This window comes from Sorex araneus, chromosome 9 (assembly GCF_027595985.1).
Source record: "Sorex araneus isolate mSorAra2 chromosome 9, mSorAra2.pri, whole genome shotgun sequence".
NCBI classification, from domain to species: Eukaryota; Metazoa; Chordata; class Mammalia; order Eulipotyphla; family Soricidae; genus Sorex; species Sorex araneus.
Genome location: NC_073310.1, coordinates 59738634 through 59759118, shown reverse-complemented (window position 1 = coordinate 59759118; position 20485 = coordinate 59738634). Strand labels below are relative to the sequence as shown.

General features: G+C 37.8%; 1 protein-coding gene across 1 annotated transcript in view; it reads left to right on the top strand.

Moving 5' to 3' along the window:
* The window catches only part of PLXDC2 (plexin domain containing 2), a 410249-nt gene that overhangs the window by 335177 nt on the left and 54587 nt on the right, over positions 1-20485 (top strand). Inside the window, exon 10 of the mRNA XM_004605351.2 lies at positions 14519-14579. Within this exon, the coding sequence (XP_004605408.1) occupies positions 14519-14579 (61 nt within the window). The remainder of the gene's footprint in view (positions 1-14518; positions 14580-20485) is intronic.

Genomic DNA, 20485 nt, shown 5'->3' with positions numbered 1-20485 from the left:
AGGGATTTTTTACCACCCTGAAAGGATTCATTTATCAGAAAAGAGATGATGCTTCCATTTTGTTCCATAAGCCTTACTGTGTGACTAAAAATGCTGCATCAGAACTTGGAAGGGTGTTTTATAGATTTTTAGTTGAAGATCAGGTTACAATGTCTTTCTTCACCCTCCCAATAAGCATTTTATAGTCTGTTGGATGCTTTGGAGGGTAAAACTCAATTTATTACATATCTGCTCAGTTTTTCATCCCTTCCTTCAACCCAGCAGAGGTGCATTTTGCAATCTGCGTTTTCAGAAACTGAACTGTCGTCACAAGTTGCCATGGGTCATAGAAGCAAAGTCATGATCTACACCCAATTTTGTATATGCAATCCACAAGCTCATGCTCTTTCCATTAAAAATATATATATATATATGAAAAGAGCCTCCAGTTTTTGCAAGAGTCATATGGGAATAATTGTGAGGAAAACTTCCAGGCTCCTGGGAGAACTATTGAACAGATGGTTACTTGATTACATGCCAACTGTTACTCTGTGTCAGAAAAAAACCTCACTCTTTTCCCTTTCCTTATCCTTCTTTCAATATTAAATGAGAATATGTTTCTGTTTCTGGCAGTCCCCCAACAGTAAGTTGAAAATCATTACTCAAGTTATTAATGATTGATTCAAGGTTAGAGACTTCCTTGCTATTAGTTCCTAAAATCAAGAAAAGGTACCACGTCAAACAAGGTGGAATTCCTTTTTTCTAGTTTAATACGATATTCTGTACTCCTCAAATATTCAGGATGTGCTGATAGGTTGCCGAGTACACAACTCTAAGAGGTGTACAGTTCTGACTTAAAATAACCTTTTCAAATACAACACAATGTAAGCATATACTCTAAAATCTACAAAAATTAATAGTGCTGTTCTAAGAAATCCTTACTTACAAATTTAATCTTTTCTTTTTAAAATAAAACATACAACTTTTTCATCTGTGTATGTATAATTTGAGAAAAAAATAAAACAGGGCTATGTCTTTTTTCATTGTATCCAATCTTTCGCCCACTACCACATCTCAGCCCAGAGACAACCCTTTTCAGTAGTGAAACTTTTTGAAGAGTTACGGTATTGCTAAATGACCTGAAAATCTTGCAGAAGTCAGGAGCCCAAGTTGTTAAAAATGCATTTTTGGCCAGCCTATGGCCTGTTGCCAAGTCTTATTCAATCTAAATCAACAAAGAAATGTTTTCTTCATAATGTTGGGATAACATTTGATACTAAATGTTAATATCCCTGGTAAGAGGAAGAATTTTGTATTCATCTCTAAATGTACACTTTCATTCTGTTTCATTTATTAAAGTCTCTGTGACCATTTTCTGGGACATATATTCAGTGAGGCATGATGCAAGCTGTACTCCGGGGATATAAACATAATCAGGGTTACCCTTTCCCAAAATCCAACCTCACATCAACAATAAGCAATGTTTTATAACAATGGAAAAATATAACTTGTATTGAAGCCTCAGAGACATTCCCATTGAAATGAGACAGAAGGAAAGGTGGCATAGCCATGAATATTTAACAGAATTCCTTAATTCTAATTAGTGCACAGAAAAAAAAATAAGAGTAATGATTTGGCTAGCAAATTGAAGCGGTTATTGTTTTAGCATAAAGGGCCCAATTACAAAAATACTACACTGAAATCAATAGATTTTTTTCATGTAAGAAATTACCAATTAAAAGTGCCGGAGAGATAGGACTGGGTCAGTTAAGACCTTTGCATTGCCTCCCGCTGACCTCAGTTCAGAGCCTGAGCATCTTAAAGAGTATCCGGAGCACCCACCACCAGGGGTCATTCCTGAGCACAGAGGCAGAAAACGTCCTTGAGCACAATCCAGTGGAGCCCAAAACCTACCCCCCAAAATGAAATGCTAAAGTTATTAAGTAATAGTAAAACTAATTGTTATCGAACTTAATAATATGTAAACCCTACATAAGTAAACCATGAAATTCTGATATGGCTCTTAACATCTGAAAATTTTTAATTGAGGGAAAAAGAGAAGATATTTAAAATGTTAATAATTTTCATATTTTTCTGTCAAATTCATAATAGAATTATTGTTTGACATGTAAAAATGTGATTATGAATATCACAGAGAACAAATAAGTAAGACTTAAGAAAAAAGTTAAGATCATTGGAAAACTACTAGAGGTTGAATCATATAAAACTATGAAGTGAAATATATGGTTCTATAAAACTATAATAAAAAATTATTATAGTAATTTCATAGTAAGTGCAAAAAATTGAGAGTATGATTTCACATCTATACCTTAATATAGGAATTCATTATGTGCTAAAGTGTGCAATTCTAAACAATGGATGAATATTAATATCCAACAAATGAAACTGAACATGTGAATAAAATTGTGCATTTAGATTTTACTTTCCATACTATATACTAACAAAAATTTAGAATATACAATTAAAAATATAAAACTAAAGAACTGGCTAAATAGGAAGAATTATGAAAAATATTTATTTAATATCAAAATATCAGGTCTTTATAAGCAAAAATATAAAGAAATTAGCCTTGAAGAAAAAAAACAATTCAAAAGATTAACTTTCACATTGCAAAAGTAAAAATTGCTGTGTGGCAAAAATATTTATATTTAAAATAGGACAACAAATTAAAGACATACTTAACAGTGGCTTAGTGCTCTTAATTCATGAAAACCTTATTTTAAAAACAAGTAATCAGATAATATGTAGTAAAATAGATGAGTGAAAATTCCAAGAATATATAAGTACATAGTCATTAAACATGTTTTATGAGCTTAATTTTACCTACAATAGAATAAATGCTATCTAAAACATGACACATTATGTTTTAATGTATCAAATCGCAAAAAAAAATTGGTGTGATGTTTTCTCAAGATTTAGTTCAAGGGGCCTGAGCGATAGTACAATGGGCAGGGCATTTTCCTTGCTATGACCCACCCGAGTTTGATTCCCATCATCCCATACGGTCCCCCAAGCACTGCCAGGAGTAATTCCTGAGTACAGAGCCAGGAGCAATACCTGAGCATCGCTGGGTGTGACCAAACAGAAAAAAAAACAGTTCAAATTACATATCTATATTCTTGTATAGATTGGATTTAATTGTATTAAGTCATACATTAGCATGTATGATATAAACTAAAATTAAACTTTAAGGGATATTTTTACTTAAAAATACAATATTGGATGTGGAAAAGTCAAGCTATCACATGCTATGATTCCAGTTAAATCAATGTAGGTATTTAAAAAGCACCAAATATAGATTGAGTAAAAAATAAAACTAGCAATATTTTAGCATTGGCACTTAATTTTTTCCTCAGTACTATTCTTCTAATTTTCTAATGATAAGCTTAAGAAAGGGGGTTGAGCAATAGCACAGCGGGTAGGGCATTCGCCTTGCACACAACCGACCCGGGTTCGATTCCTCCACCCCTCTTGGAGAGCCTGGCAAGCTCCCGAGAGTATCTGACCTGCATGGCAGAGCCTGGCAAGCTACCCATGGTGTATTCGATATGCCAAAAACAGTAACAACAAGTCTCACAATGGAGACATTACTGGTGCCCGCTCGAGCAAATCCATGAGCAATGGGATGACAGTGATACAGTGAAGCTGAAGAAAAAGTGATGCTGTTTAAAGCATAAGTATAATTAAAACCTTAAACTATTTGAATAGTAGCATTAAAACTAATATTTGGAATTCAGGAGGATTATGCTATCAGTTATCCAATGGACTTCAGCCAACATTTTAAAAATAAAATTATCTCTGTGTTTTTGTTTCAAAAAGAAAATAATAAGCATCTTAGTACATATCTAGTTTTAGTACGCATAAATACATATGCATGGACTAAGATTTTTATATATCTAAACACTTGGTGTTCACAGTAGGTTGAATGCTGTATTGAGGTGTATGAAAGAGAAAAAAAAGGAGGAATTTTACTGAGATTAGTATTTTAAGCACTCTCAGTCTATTGACTCAAATGGCCTTAAGCTAATTCCAAGTAGTGAATACTTCAATTCTGTGCCTCTTCTAACTAGTATTTATGGAATTTTTTCCAGGGGAGTGGATCTTCACTGTTTTATTTATTTATTTTTTATTTTAATTTCATCTTTAAATTTAATTGAATTTTACTTTTATTGAATCACAGTGAAACACACAATTACAGAGTTGTTTATGATTGAGTTTCAGTCATATATAATGTTCCAACAAACACTTCACTAGTGTACATATCCTACCATCAATGTCCCCAGTTTCCCTCTTGCTCCCCCCACGCCCGCCCCACCTTCTCTATGGCAGGTACTTTCCTTCCTTTTCTCTCTTAAGCATCATCATCATCATCATCATCATCATCATCATCATCATCATCATCATCATCATCATCATCATCATCCCGTTTACCACTGATTTTCTCCAACAGCCTCAGTAACATCTCCATATTCGTCCTCCAGTACTTAGGGCTGACTTTATAGTCAGACAGTGACACAGTCTTCCAGGCTGACTTTATAGTCAGCCCTAAGATTTTAGAAGCCTCTCTTTACTCGTCCTTCCCAATGGTGCCACAGTGGAGGCTGTTTCAGGATCAGGGGAATGAGACCCATCATTTTTACTGTTTTTGGCATATGAATACACCACGGGGAGCTTGCCAGTCTCTCCCACACAGGCAGTAAACTTGGTAGCTTGCTAGTTTCTCTGAGAGGGAGAACTAGGCTATCAGATGCAGGCACGGGGGCAAGAGACTCAGTGTCGCTCTCTTCCGGGAGCATGGTTTTATGATCTCTGGATGTTGGTCATTGATGGGATTACACAGAGCCGGAGGCAGTTTCTGGGTGTGACCGCTTAGCTACTAGAAAATGGGGGATCTGGGCGGGAGAGGCCCAGTCCTGACCAGAGCAGGCTTGGAGATCTCAGCCCTGGGTCCCACACACCTGGGTTCCTCTGCCGGTTCCTTGATGCATGAGACTCGTCCAAACGTGTGGAGAGGGGCCTTGAGCATGGCTGTGGCTGGGTTCCGAAGGCCTTCAGCTGCAGGGGCTCTGGTTGGGGCGGGGAAGGTAACTCAACCCACACCCTCTGAGGGGCCCTGGTGAAGACAGCCAGGTGCAAGGGCAAGAGACTCTGTGTCACTCTCTTCCAGGAGCTTGGTTTTACAGTCTCTGGATGTTAGCCGTTCATTTTCTCTCTTAAATATAGGTATAAAATAAATATTTAAGCATCTATTGATCTGGATAAAGTCCGCATCCCAAATTAAAACATATTGAAAGTCCTATCTCTAAATTATCACTAATTTTTTTCCCTATTTTTTTGTCTCTTTTGTTTATTTTTGTTTTGGGGCCACACTGGTGGTACTCAGGGATTACTCTGTCTCTGTACTCAGGACTCACACTTGGTCAAGTGCTAGGCAAATACCCTACCTCCTGTACTACCACTCTGACCCATAATTTTCCCTCTTATGTGTCACAATTTTAAAGTATATATAAATCTACTTTTATATTCCCTTCAATCCCTCATAGCAATGACAGTGCCCAAATGAGAAAACTTTACCAGTATCAACAGTGACTTGAATCAGAATGACTTCTGAAAAGATTAGTGTATTTCCAGATAAACTTCAATGTTTCCATTCACTGTCAGTACCAATATTTCCTACCATACACACTCCAAATCTGAAAACATACCAAACATCAGGAGGCAACACTCATCAGGAGAAAGAGTGGAAAGACAATTATAAAAAAACTTTCCTTATTGAAAATAATTTTCAGTGAAAGCTAGAGGATTGAATCCTAACCTAAAGGTAACAATTATGTATATTAGATATATATGTTATATATATTATATACATCTTTTGCCAATAAGAAAGAGTTTTTGCAATGAGAGAAAAGAGGAGGATACAATTTCTTTATAGTCAGGCTTTTAAATAGTCAGTTAGGACAACTCAAGAATCTAGAGATCGAATCAAAAGACCTAAACCTTAATGAAATGAATTAGACTTAAAACTCTGCTTTTGTAATGCCAGATGATATGACTCTAGTTTTCCATATGAAACCTTTCCAAAGTCTCTGAATTCTGCAAGTAACCATAATTATTTTGTTTGCTTCTGGGGAACTACACTCTGTGCTATACAGGGCTTACTCCTGGTTCAGTGCGTAGGGATCCTGGCAGGACTGAGGTAACCATACGTGGTGAAGGTCTCCCGTGTGCAAGGCAAGTGCCTTACCTAATGCACTATTGCTCTGATTCCTGAAGTAACCACTTTCATTGGTGTGGGATTATGATTGTGAGCTATAAGAAACATCAAGAGCTTTTATTAAATGAATATATGTTTATAATCTAGAAATTAGAATGACAATTTACACTTACAGTATTGTCTCTGTAATAAGTTACTGTGTACTGAGAATCAACTGTCATTCCTACAGCCCTATGTAATAAGTGGCTCATGCATAAAGATTCTGAAAAGATTAAGCTCAAGTTTCTCAATTTTAGTAGAAATATTTGTAGAAGTGCAATCCATCCTATCCCAGAGGCCAATTAAGGACAGCAAGCATTCTTTCTACAGGAAATGAGATGTTTTTAAACTAATTTTTAATTGAGAATGATGATAATTATAATCAACATCTTAAGTTTTATTAGCTCCCTTTTCCATTATCTTTGCAACATTGTATTTATTTTGTTTTGTTTATTTGAGTCTCAATCAGCTATCTCAGGGGAAGTGTTCACAGGATCTCATGCAGTGCAAGGAATCAAACTAAAGTCAGCTTCATGCAAAGCAAGCACCTTACCTGCAGAACTACCCTCTCCAGCCAGTTTTTTTTTCAGGGATGTTTTGGGGTCACATCCAGCAGTGCTCCAAATTGTACTCAGGGCCATATGTGCTGCCAACCGTTAAACACAGGTGAGCTGTGTATAAGGCAAACACCTTAACTAACACCGTACAATCATTCCAACCCCTTTTTCAATTATTCTTAAAATATTGGTTTTTCCATATTTTAATAAAGTTGTTCTCAATAATTTATTACATTCCGTATTTTAACCCCAATCCCACCACCATTACACCTTCCCACTAACATTATTCTGAATTTTCCCATCACCACCCAATCCTGCTCCAAAGGCAGATGCTAAGTAATTTATTTTGTATTGCTTGTTATGAAGAATCCACTAATAATTGTCCAGAAAAGATTTTCTTAGAGGAAAGTGTATGAAAATTGTTGTATCTCACCTTGGAGCCATTGAACCCCTGTATAAGAGATCACTAACATGTTGTTACAGGTTGAGCCTTGTGTACTTATATAAATGAGATATATATGATGATATATATATATATAGATACTCTATAGATGGATAGATGGATAGATAGATAGATAGATAGATAGATAGATAGATAGATAGATAGATAGATAGATAGATAGATAGATCAGTTGCCTTGTGTGTTTTTGTAGCTGCATGCTCCAGGAATTCTAAATTTTTAAATAGGGTGCTAGAGCTGAAGATAAATTTTTAACTGGATGGTGACTTTAGGATCCAGAGGCATCTCTGCAGCATGTTGCTCTCTTCCCTTTCTGAGATTTATTTGTGAGTCTCTGGATCATGGCCTTCGTGGGCGTGACTGCCAGGAACCCAGCAACACAGGGAGATGTGGGGAGGGTACCAGTTCCCGACTCTGTGAGAGCCTGGAAGTTTCAGTCACAAAACCTGCATACCTGGGTTATTCAACAAATTCATTCTCATGTGTGAGGGGCTTGTCCCAAGTCTGTGGAGATAGGCCCTGAGCATGGTGGTGATTGGGTTCTGGAGTTTGACTCTGCCAGGGTTCTGATGAGGCAGGCAGAGGCACTCACCTGTTTGCTTCCAGATGAAGTCAGACAACAGCAGGGTGAGGGGCATCTCTGCAGCTTATTGCTCTCTTTTGAGATTTGTTTGTGTCTCCGGATCATGGCGTAATGAGTCCCTTCGCCTGTCAAACCCCCGTTTCTTACAACTATATTATATAAATTAGTTATTTCATCTGATGATGAACTATGTTCTAGTTGAATCACAGCTGCTTATCATTATGTTTGTTTCATCTAAAATATTTCTGTTCTTTTAAAGCATCTTTGATTTTGGAAGACCATGTTTCACACATTTACAAAAGGGGACAAGAAAATTGCTAAATTTCCTGTTGATTTTTCCATTAACATAGCACAATCTGATAAAGGCACCTAAAGCTATGTGAAACATTTACATCACCCAGCACTTGATAAGGTGTCTTCAGAATTCTGAAGTCTTCAGAATTTTACACATCTTTATTTTTATTGATTAATCTAGAAAAAAAAATCCACACTAAATGACCCAAGCCCAGTTACACCCTGCCTTATGTGTTTATGGATGCTTTTGAGATGCAAAAGCTGAAGTTAGCAGATAGTAAAGAAGAGGAAGTTAAATAGGCTGCAAAGTCTAAAATATTTGCTATTTACTGTTCTAGAAGACATGCTGACTCCTGATCTAGAGACTAATTCCTAATTAGATCTTCTAAAACACATCTGCCAGGGGGATGGCGGGGGTGAGCCCCTGCGGCTCTCCCTATAGGCCACAAAGGTTGGGGGGAGACGAGGGGGGCGGGCCCCTGAGTAGCCCAGGCCATGGGGCAGACAGAGGAGGAAAAGAGGACCAAGCAGGTTGATTGATCAGTTGCCATTTATTTCATTCTCATCCCCATTCACTCCTGTCTCTCTGTGCTTCTCTCCTGGCCCCCGATCTGGAAACCCCCAGTCCACTCTTACAGCCTAGTTAAATCTCCAAAGCATGAAGGGTTGGGCTTACACATAGGTGTGGTCACAATCAATAAATAGGGTTAAAGTTCTTTCCCTCAGGGGATGCTGCTTCTAGGACAGATTCTCTTTCAGCAGGATAGAATCCCATGGGTGTGTTTCTCCTCTCCTTGTCCAACAAACATATAAGCATTCATAATATTAATCATTTTGTATGGACACAGTAAGAGATGCATTAAGCTTATAGAATTGCTCTCCAGGGGTCATCTCGATCTCAGACCACAGTGCTCAGGCCAGATTAGTCTTTCTTATCCCTAGCAGGGTCCTGGTCTCGTTATTACTTTCGGATCATGACAGCATTTGTCCATGATCAAGCTCTTAACTTATAGTTAAGAATCATGGCACTTTGGCCTGGCCCATTTTGATGCCAGAATAGCTCAGAGCTTGCCCTGGGTCCCTTCAGTCCCTCGTTGGTACCCTGCTTTTGGGGCACTAGGAACTGAGGGCAACTGAGGCTTAAGTCGAGAAAGCAGATGCTCAGGAATGAACAATATTCGAAGCCAATTAAATCGCAAGTTACAAAAGCATTATATTAATTGTCTTCTTGTGTCTACACAAGAAGAACATTGCTTTAAAGTAAATTATTTAAAAGACATAAGTAAAGGAGAAAGGCAATATTAACTTACAATACAAGTTCAGTGTCCTAGAAAGATCTGACCTTACAAATTAACAGTCTGATTAGAGGAAAAATCTGATTAACTAGTTGGGGAAGAGAGCATAGAGAAGTGGTTACAGATGGCAGTGACTCAGGAGCACTTTCATGGGTATGACCCAATAAACCTAAGCTCCTTGTGGATATGATCTGAAGATTCTGTGGTTTCTTTTCTGTTTCTTTTGTTTCCTATAGATGTTCCCTATAGCTGTTGAAATGATACCTCTAACCATGCAATAGAACATGCACCTTGTTTTGAATCGTTATGTATTCCTCATGTACATATTTTGGCATGTGCTCCATTTTCTGACCAGAATATATTACCCTTGCAAAAGTAGTTAAATTTCTGAAGTCCTTCCTACAAAACTAGGATAATTTAAAGATGTGGAAGAATTTACACTCTAATCCCTTGATTGGAATAGATTCTTCAAGAGAGAATGTTGTTCATTTTTCTAGGCTACCTTATCTATGTTGTTCACTTTTATGTGGTTCCTAGAGGCATTGATATCAACCTCCCTTTGAAACTGAGTGGAGAATATTACAACTAATTCAGGGTATATCTCTGTCAGTTGGTTTGGAATTAGGTAATAGTGAGAAGAGAGTAACTTGAAAAATATTGATGGAGTATTGTAATTTGGAGCCTGTAAAATACTTTTTTTTCAACAGCTCAGTCTTGCTACATGGGTACTACAGTGTCATTACTTAGATATTAAAAAGTCATTGTTTACTAAATGTTGACTAGGTTTATGTGTAATCCTTACATATCCCTACCAAATTTTTCAGATGAGGAAGTAAACTTGGAAAGAAACAAGAACTGACCCAAGATCATCACCTATTTTATACTAAGCCAGATTTCTAATTCAAGCAGTTTGCTATATTTTCTCCCAAGGCTTATTCAATAAACTCAGAAGTACCCAGTTGTGGTGGGATACTAGACACTTGCACTCAGCACTGGGAAACATTGGTTGCTAACTGTCTGAAGGGGGGAAATAAATGCTGTTTTGGAGAGATAAGGCATTAGTTGACCAGGGTTTGATAACTAGAGAAGAGGAAGACATTCCATACACTTCTAACCCCATGTGAAAGCACACACAGCACTCTGTGACGGTCTCTCTGGAGCCTGAGAATAGGCTTTGGTCACTGGGTGGGTGGGAAATTGGGGTAAGGGTCCTGCCATGGTGAGATGTGTATGGTACAGGGACTCAGTGGCTTGTAAATTTCAATGTGACAATTATCAGAGAGTGCTTGTTTACTGTGGAAATTGGTGGCCCCTTTCACCAGTTGAATTTTCATCATCTCAACAGAAATATAAGGTGCTTACAATATAAAAGGGCCTTTTGACCATTATTCAAAGTATAAGGAAATCAAATGTGGGAGCATAGTAAATAATACGATGTGTTTTAGAATATGCATAGAACATCAGTGGAGTCAGGAGGATTCTCTTAAAAAATTTAAAGACACATTTCATTTTATTTAAAACAGGGAAAATAGGTGAAAGGATGGAGAGATAGTACAGGTATGAAGGCACTTTCCTTGCACATGGCTGACCCTTATTTGATCCATGGAACCACATGGTCCCCAGAGCAGAGGGCACTGCCAGGTATTGTCCCTGAGAGCAGAGCCAGAAGTAACCTTTGAACACTGTCAGGTGTGGCCCAAAAACAAGAAGGAAGGAAGGAAGATTTCTGGCTATGATTTTTTAATGTACACATACATAGAGTATACCCATTGCTTATAATTACGTTAGTATAATATTTAGATTATACTAGATGATTAAATATAAAAGGCAGTATCCAGTTCAGTTAGTTTTTAAGGCACTCTTAAGTTTGAAAAAATGATGAGAAAGAGCTAGAGAGACAGTACAGCTTGTAGGGTGCTTGCCTTGCATATAGGCTGACCCAAGTTTGATATCCAGCACTCTATATGGCACCCTGAGCACCACCAGGAATGATTCCAGAGTGCAGAGCCAGGAGTACACCCTGAGTGCCACCAGACGTAGCCCAAAAACCAAAGAAAAATAATAATTGGATGAGCTTTTCAAACCATTTTTTTTGTTTTGCCATCTCGATCTTACCCACAATAGCAATTAATTAGTTGCACTTTAATTAATAAGGAATCAATCATATAATAAAGGGGTTTCTTAATTGAATCACTTTTTTCAGTAGAATCTAATTTTACACAGTATTAGTGAGGCATTATTTGATAAGTCAGACAAACTTTTATTTCTTGCATTTTCCCTGGGGCCAATTGAATAATTTGAAGGACTTAATTAACTAATTGCTTATAAAATAAAATTTCAGTTGATACATAAATGTAATGCCTTGCACTTTGTCCAGATGTAAGGTAAAAGTTACATTTCCCAACTGAACATGTCTGGAATAAAGCGAAGACCTAATGCCATACTAGCAAATGCATATTCCATTAAATCAAAGTGATCAAATGGCTACTAGAATTTTTTGTAAGAGATTAATATATCCCCATCTTGTGAAAGAGAATGTCATTGTATTATTTAATAATTAAGCCAGCTTGAAAGGAATAAAATAAATAAGAACACAGTCATCAGACTCCTCTGGAAAGAAATCAACCCCAGCTATCCAGAATCTCTTTGGGTTACCAGGGAGGAAATCTCAAGCCCAGGAAGTCAGATAATACACTGCTGCTGATTTTCATACTCCAGTTTGTTCCACACATATGGGAGGTATCAACCCTTGGAGCACTGATAGATCACGTCAGGACAAAATGATAGATAGGATCTTTCTTGTTGACAGCAGAAATTGTTTTCACATTCCACTTGAATTAAATTATTCTCATTCATACCATGGCACATAATCTCTGGCAAGGACACTAAGAAAAACTAATCAAATGACTCACTGCAAAGCAGTAAAAATAATGTTGTGGGGGCCAGAGCAATAGCACAGTGGGTAAGGTGCTTGCCTTGTGGAAGGCTGACCTGGGTTCCATCCCAGGCACCTCATATGATCCTCAACAACTGCCAGGGAATGATCCCCGAGTGCAGAGCTAGCAGTAAACCCTAAGCACCGATGGGTGTGTCTCCAAAGCCCAACAAAATAAAATTGCAAAGTTACAGTGCAAGACAATAGTTAAAGTTAATAAGACAATAGTTAACAAATCTCAGCTATTTTGAAAAAAAATCTATAAAACATGTCACCATTTATTAATATGAATTTGTTGGTTAAATATAAATATATACATGGATTAAAATATGGGGCCAATGTAAATACTGTTTGTAATGGCAAAAATGTTTTTTTATATTCCACTTGAATATATTCCTATTTGAAAAGAAATCATGTGTCATATATGGCACTGACCCTAACTTCTTTTCTTCTTTCCCTTTCTTACCTTTTTTTGAAATTGTTTCAAACACAGAGGTTACAAACTTGGTTGTGTTTCTTTCTGGGGTTCACATTATTTAATTGTGTGTCTCTCACTTTAAAATGTTTTCAACAAGTTTAGTAAAAGAGGTGTAACCTCATGAGAGTTTATATGAAGGAGAATGTGAAAGTAAGCTGTTGTTACAGAATTAGGAGGCTTTCTCAGAACAGCCCTGGAACAAATTGCTATGTTTTGTGAAGTGAATGGACTGTAGCTCGATCAGAAGAGAGGGTGGAAAATCATTTTTGTCAAGAAAGAGAGGAGGAGTGAATGAAACCAAATTTACTCAACACCTGCCAAATTAGAACTTAAGTATGACCCAATCAGATTCAAGGGTTCCCTGCCAGGATTCACAGCGCACAGAAGAGCTGTTACATGCAAGTTATCACTGACTCAGGCATAGGTTAAAGCAAACAATGGTGTGCTTAGATCCTAGGTTGGTGGTAGAACACACGCCTCATATGTTTGAGGCCCTAGGCTTGAAACCTGGGTGATAAATAAACAGGTAAAATCAGCAGCGATGAAAGGACCATCAGGCATAGTGCAGGACTGATCTAACCTAAGCTTCCAGTTGAAGAGGTACTTAATTCCTAGCACTTTGTGAAAACATCTACTGAGTGTTGACCATTGAGAAAGCGCACCCAAGTCTTAGCATCCAGGGTCTTTCATGAGATTCCATCACCCAGGTGTGCAGTTGTTCACAACTAACCTGATCTGTAGTCTCTGTTTCTCCCTACAAGGCAGACAGATACAGTGTAAGGCAGGGATCCAAGCAAATAGACAACAGGTCTTTGCTGTAAATCATACTGTTTATGAGAACTATTTAGAGTAACCCAAGACAAATGAGCAAAACCAAATTAAATCTACAAATATACTCTTTTTTTTTTTTTTTTTTTTTTGCTTTTTGGGTCACACCTGGCGATGCACAGGGGTTAGTCCTGGCTCTGCACTCAGGAATCACTCCTGGTGGTGCTTGGGGACCATATGGGTTGCTGGGAATTGAATCTGGGTCGGCCACATGCCAGGCAAACACCCTACCCGCTGTGCTATCACTCCAGCCCCTACAAATATACAATTATTGGGCAGAATATTCCAGAGCCTTAAAGATTCTCCCAGGATTTAGACAAAAGCAGTTCTTCCTTTTCACTCTAAGCACAATCAAGAATGTGTGACTGTAGGCCTGAAGCCTTAAATTTAAAAGTGTTTTAGATCTAAACATGTGAGTGGGTGGGGGAAATGCTGCTATAGGCAAAAAGAGAGAGAGAGAGAGAAAGAAAAAGAAAACACCTGTATTCATTTACTTCAATGATGAGGGCAAAAGTGAGAGTAAAGAAAATTTATAATAGACTGCATATTATCCCATTACCTGTTGAGGTGTGTTCCACACTGTGTAGCTGGCCTTGGTGGAGTAATTTGAGGTTATTTGTCATCCTAACACCCTGATTACTTACGGTGTGAGCCATCCCCCCGAGCATTTGAAATGACTCACTCACTGCTGTGCAGGACAGCAGTGGAGAAAAAGGTTGTGCTGTGCTGCGGTGGAAGCCTGAGGATTAACCTGTCTTTCTCTTTTCATCTCACCCTCCTGCCAACTCTTCAATGGTATTTCCTTTCCTGGTCTGCCATGTGCTCTTCTCTGAAGATGTTCCAGTGGATTTGATCGTCATCGGCAGGACTGGGTGGACAGTGGATGCCCTGAAGAGGTATGCCTGTGCTTTTTTATGACAAGAGTCCTGGGACCGAGTTGTCCTAAGCAGTTGATATGACTTTTTGAAACTTTACCTTATAATCCTATTTATGCATTTTCATTCACTGTGCTTAATTCTTCGGTCCTGCCTCAGTTTATTCTCAGACATTCATATATTGCTTCCATGTAACCAAGAGAAGTTGGGACCTGGAAGTAAGGGTAACCAGAGTTAGATATGTGGCCAGGGGAGTTTGCATCTTTATGAGAAAAAGGCAGTTCTCTTAATTGTGCTCCTTTTTCCAGGAAGCTATGGTTACATCTTTATTGGCTCAAGTAAAAAAACCAATAGGATTATGCAAATTATCATAATGCAAGAAGTTAGAAAACTTATAACATGATAACTAATCTTCCCAGCAAACTCAATAGAAATGATGATAACGTGAAAAGATTCACTATGTGTTTATAATTGCAAAAACAGTTCAACTCTGATCAAATCTTTCCTTGTGAGCTACATATTTCACATCTATATAAAAATTGCCGGGGCTGGAGTGATAGCACAGCAGGTAGGCGTTTGCCTTGCACATGGCCGACCCGGGTTCGATTCCCAGCATCCCATATGGTCCCCTGAGCACCGCCAGGGGTAATTCCTGAGTGCAGAGCCAGGAGTGACCCCTGTGCATTGCTGGGTGTGACCTCCCCCCCAAAAAAAAAGCAAAAATAAATTCCCTATTAATTTCACCAACAAATATATTTGTCTTGTCTCCACATTTTTATGTTTCAGGGTATGAATGCTGAACAGTAAAAAGCAAAACTACTTTTAAAACTAGTCTGTGCTGGGGCCAGAGCAATGCTACAATGGATAGAGAGCTTGCCTTGTATGCAGCTGACCTGGGTTTGATCCTGGCATCCCACATCATTCCCCCAAGCACCACCAGGAAAGTCTCTGAAACAGAGCCAGGAGTAACCCCTGAGCACTGCCAAATGTGGCCCCAAAACAAAAACAGAAATAAAAAAGAAAACTACTCTCTGATCGGTGGTTTATTGAGACAGTTTGAAAACTTAAAATTTTATTATTGGTGCTTCATAAAGATGAGAAACATCTTTGGGAATATTTTTGTAACTTTGATAATGAGATTTAATCTACTTTTTAACGGATTTTTTGGAGGGTTTAGTGATAAATGCTAATACCTTTTTTCATTTCGTTTATATAACTTCATAGTTCAAAAAGAAAATATACCAAGGTGGTTAATAGCTATGTTATCAATACAGTTATAACAGTAATGTTTTATTCCTGTTATCTCAGGTACATCAATGAAAAAGTTAAAGTTGAGCAAATCACATAGTGATCAAGAACTAATTCTGATACCTAAGTATTCTTATTTCTGCATGAGCCCATATGGAGCACTGAAGATAAAAAAGAATCATCATATTTTAAATTCTCCTAAACATTTTTGTGGATAATTTATGACAATTGTGACTTGTCCCTGGGACTAAAATTACGATTTTTTTCAGTCACACAAACACTCCTCTCAAAAAGCTCAGAATCAAATAGTTCTTTTTAGTCAATGTTTCTTTTTCTTAAATGAAACAATAGCTATCTCTAGCTTTACATTGAATGTCTATCTTTTTATTAGGAAAAGAGTCACCAATTTCAGCACATTTTCCCAGTTTAAAATTAAGGTTAAATTATCTTTAAGGAAATTAACTATTTTCTCTGTTTCACCTTACATGTTTCTTTCTGAGATGTCTTTTACTCATTTTTTAATTGAAAAAAAAAATGTTTTCCTTTTGAATGCTAGGTCTTCATAGGTTAATGTAGTATAGTAGACCCAGTACATGAACTGTAGCACTGTAGTACTGTCATCCCATTGTTCATCAATTTGGTAGAGCGGGCACCAGTAAAGTCTCTATTGCAAGACTTGTTGTTACTGTTTTTGGCATATTGAATATGCCACGGGGAGCTTTCCAGGCGCTGCCACGGGCGGGATACTCTCAGTAACTTGCGGGGCTCTCGGAGAGGAACTAAGGAATCGAACCCGGGTCAACCAAATGCAAGGCAAACGCCCTACCTGCTGTGCTATCGTTCCAGTCCTATAGTATAACCTATAAATAAGAAAAGTTTTGCTTCTTGCCTTTTTCTTTTGTACTATTGTTCTAACAAGTGAATATCATTCTGTATATTATCTCCCAGTTTTGTGTGTGTCTTTTTTTCTCTAAGATTTTATTTAGTAAGCATCTGTTCTCAATTAGTTCTGTCAGATTTTGTTAATTTTTAATTTATTTAATTATATGTGTTTGTGCATCTTCTCTTAAAGGCTTGTCCAAATTTCTCATAGTCATTTTCATTTATCTTTTATATGTTTTCACGATTTTTCCTTCACATCCAACTCTGTTCTTTTTTGGAGTTGATATCTATGTGTGATCATTATCATCATCATCCTGTTGATCACCAATTTTCTCAAGCGGTCTCAATAACATCTCCATTCGTCCTAGCCCTAAGATTTTAGAAGCCTCTCTTTACTCATCCTTCCCAACGGTGCCGCAGTGGAGGCTCTTTCAGGATCAGGGGAATGATACCCATCATTGTTACTAGTTTTGGCATATGAATAAACCACAGGGAACTTACCAGGCTCTTGCATGCAGGCAGGAAACTCTCGGTAGCTTGCCAGATTCTCTGAGAGGGAGAACTAGGCTATAAGATGTTGCTCAGCCACATTCGCTTCTGGGAGCTTGGTTTTATAGTCTCTGGATGTTGGCCATTGATGGGATTACACGGTGCTGGGGGCAGTTTCAGGGTGTGACCACCTAGCTACTGGAAAATGGGGGATCTGGACAGATGAGACCCAGTCCCAATCTGAGCAGGCTTAGAGGTCTCAGCCCTGGGTCCCGCACACCTGGGTTCTTTGCCATGAAGATGCGTGAGGCTCGTCCAAACATGTGGAGAGCGGCCTTGAGCATGGTTGTGGCTGGGTTCCAGAGGTCTTTGGCTGCCTTCTGGCAACGAAGATCACTGATGCCAGTAACTTCTAATTTCTAAAATATTGACAATATAATTTGGAAAAGAAGTAATTTGCTTCTTTAAAGGAGACTAATGGAATAATGTTTGTGTTAAGAATACCTTCAGGAACCCAAGAGACAGTACAGCAGATAAGGTGCTTGTCTTGCAAGCAAACGTGTGTTTGCTGGCACCATATATGTTCCCCTAAGCACTACCAGTAGTGTGATATTATTAAGATAGAAATTCAATTTTCATGGACAATTTCAGGAATGGCTTATTAGAAAGTTCCTTTTAGAAATTCCCCTGGAAAGCCATTTCTTACATAGTTTCTAATAAGTAAGGAATCCAATTCTGGGATATCTTCTTCCAACACTTAACTTAATCACTACCCTGACCGGTATCGCACTCTTAATAACTATGGTTTTACAAAAAATCTAAGGTCTACTTTCCTTGCTTTTTCTTCTTAGCAAGTGTTTTGATCATTTGCTTGTTCTGTTTTTTTTATATGCACTGTAATTTAATTTGCCTTGCCCAAGCCTATCATTGTTTCCTTTGGAATTACTTAGAGTTATAACCAATACTGCATTTCCAAATCATGGATTTTTAAAAGAAAATTTCTATTAATTTCTTCGAATCTGGCTGTTGTCAGAGAGATGATTCTTTAAAACTTATGGAACTCTTTTGTTTTGCTTTTATTTGGGACCACATGCAGCAGTGCTCAGGAATCACTCCTGTCTCTACACTCAGTGATCACTCCTAGCATTGTTCAGTGACCGTATATGGGATGCCGGGTTTCAAGCTCAGGTCAGACATATGCAAAGCAAATGCCATACCCTCTGTGCTATCACTCCAGCACCTTGAATAATATTTTTCACTAACATTTTTCACTTCTAAAATTTGAATGTGTCACATTATTAAATTTGTCTTTATAGTCTGTCACTCGCTCTTTTTCATTTCACTTTTTATTTATTTAAATACTTTCTACATTATGTCTTACATAATCCCAGAAGCTAAAGTTGGGGGTGGGGGATTGTCACTTAAATGATATTTGTTGATTTTACTAATTCTATCAAAGATTTTTTTAAAAATTATGCTTATTCTGTATGTGTTAGAAGACTGGAGAATGACCTTTAGGGTACCTTTAGGACACTTTTCTTTGATTTTTGTTCCATGGATTGAAATATCTTAGATTTGTCAATGGGTTGAAATATCTAAGACCTAGTTAGATAGTTTATCAAAAAGGGTTTGGTAATGGGAACTTGAGGGTCTAGGGGCTACTATACATTCCTGTTTAATACTAAGAGGAGAAATAGAGATTTCCCTGCTCTATCTTCTACTGGTATAAAACTTGATCCTTATAAAGCAATATTGATCTTTAATACTTCCCTCATCAAAGAAAAACCTTCCTTTATACTTTAACTCTATATTGCTCCTACTCTTATAGCATTCAGTTTTAACTTTGTTTTATTTTCTGGGGGAGAAAATAGAAAAGTATCCTTGGAGAATTTCTTTACTTCTTGCAAATCCTAATAATGCTTTAAAATACATGTTTTATCCAGAATCTACTTGTTTTACAACAGAAGTGATGCGTAGAGTCTTTAGTCTGCCTTTTCTTCCATAAACTAAATAAGTCCAGGATTTTTCCTTAAACATTAAGGCATTTGATAGTACTATTCTTAAAGAATAGAAGCAGAGGAGGAAATAATCTGTGACAAATCCTACCTTAGACTTACTGAGTTGGACATAATCTGTTGTATCCATGTGCTCATGTTAAATTGGGTGATTATTTAATCCCAAAATTTAAGTAGAATTTGGGGCTGAGGATACAGATTTATAATTGATCTAATTAACAATATTCATTGAAATCATGGTATGGAGATAGTGCATACTGTGAATACAGGGAATGCATACTGTGAATAAACAGGTAAAGAAAGAGCCATATGAACCATAAGTATTTAGGGACTCAAGAGAAATGAAAGAAAACTGAGACAGAGTTGTTGGAAGGGGACCAGGAAATCAAATAGAGTATGTCTCACAGAACCCAAGAATGGAAAGTAGACTATTGTGTCACATGCTGATGGCAAACCAAAAGGAAAGCATAGAAGATTTATTAAATATGGAAATACTTCTGGACACGGGCATGACACATTTCAGTTTCTTTGGGATGAGATATTAGCAAGAGTGCTGTGGTGGAGAAAGGAAAGTGGTCATCTGACAAGACCAGGCAGACCTGTCTCTTGGGAAGTCTGACTGTGATAGAGGAGAAGGAGGACCCAATCAGAATGCCCCTTAGAGAAAAGAAAGGACTGAGATCTTACCATTAACATAGGCATACTTGAGTATATTTTAACTGATGATGAGCATCAAGCAGCAGAATATTCAAGATTGAAAGCACTGGAGAGAAAGGATGAGATCCAACGAAGCAAGTTCACAGTAACTGAGAAAGTGGGTTGGATGGAGCCAGTGTAGAGACTGAGAGGGGAGCTCTAGCTAGTAGTCCCCACCGCCCCACCCCACCAACCATTATAGCCAGAGAAAAGGAGAACAAGTCGGTAGGGATTCTGAACAAATAATGACTCATGAGGAAATTCAAAGAATTCTTGCTGATGACTCTTTTAGGTAATAATAGGTGATCCTATGGGGTAGAACTAGAAGTAGGCACTTTGTGGGATTCTGTTTTTAAATAGAGAGGAAAAAAATTGAAATCATTACTAGGGATAAGAGGCAGAAGGCAAGGAATGGGAAGAGATCCCTGTTCAGTGCTTGAGCTCCAGCTGTGCCTGTCTTTTTCGCAGGCAGAAAAAGGACAGATTTGAAAACAAAACAAAACAAATCCACATTCAGTGCTGGAGAAGGCGTTGTGAAATTTTCTGAGAAGGCGTTGTGAAATTAAGCAAAAAAAGGGACAATACCTGAAAGCACTG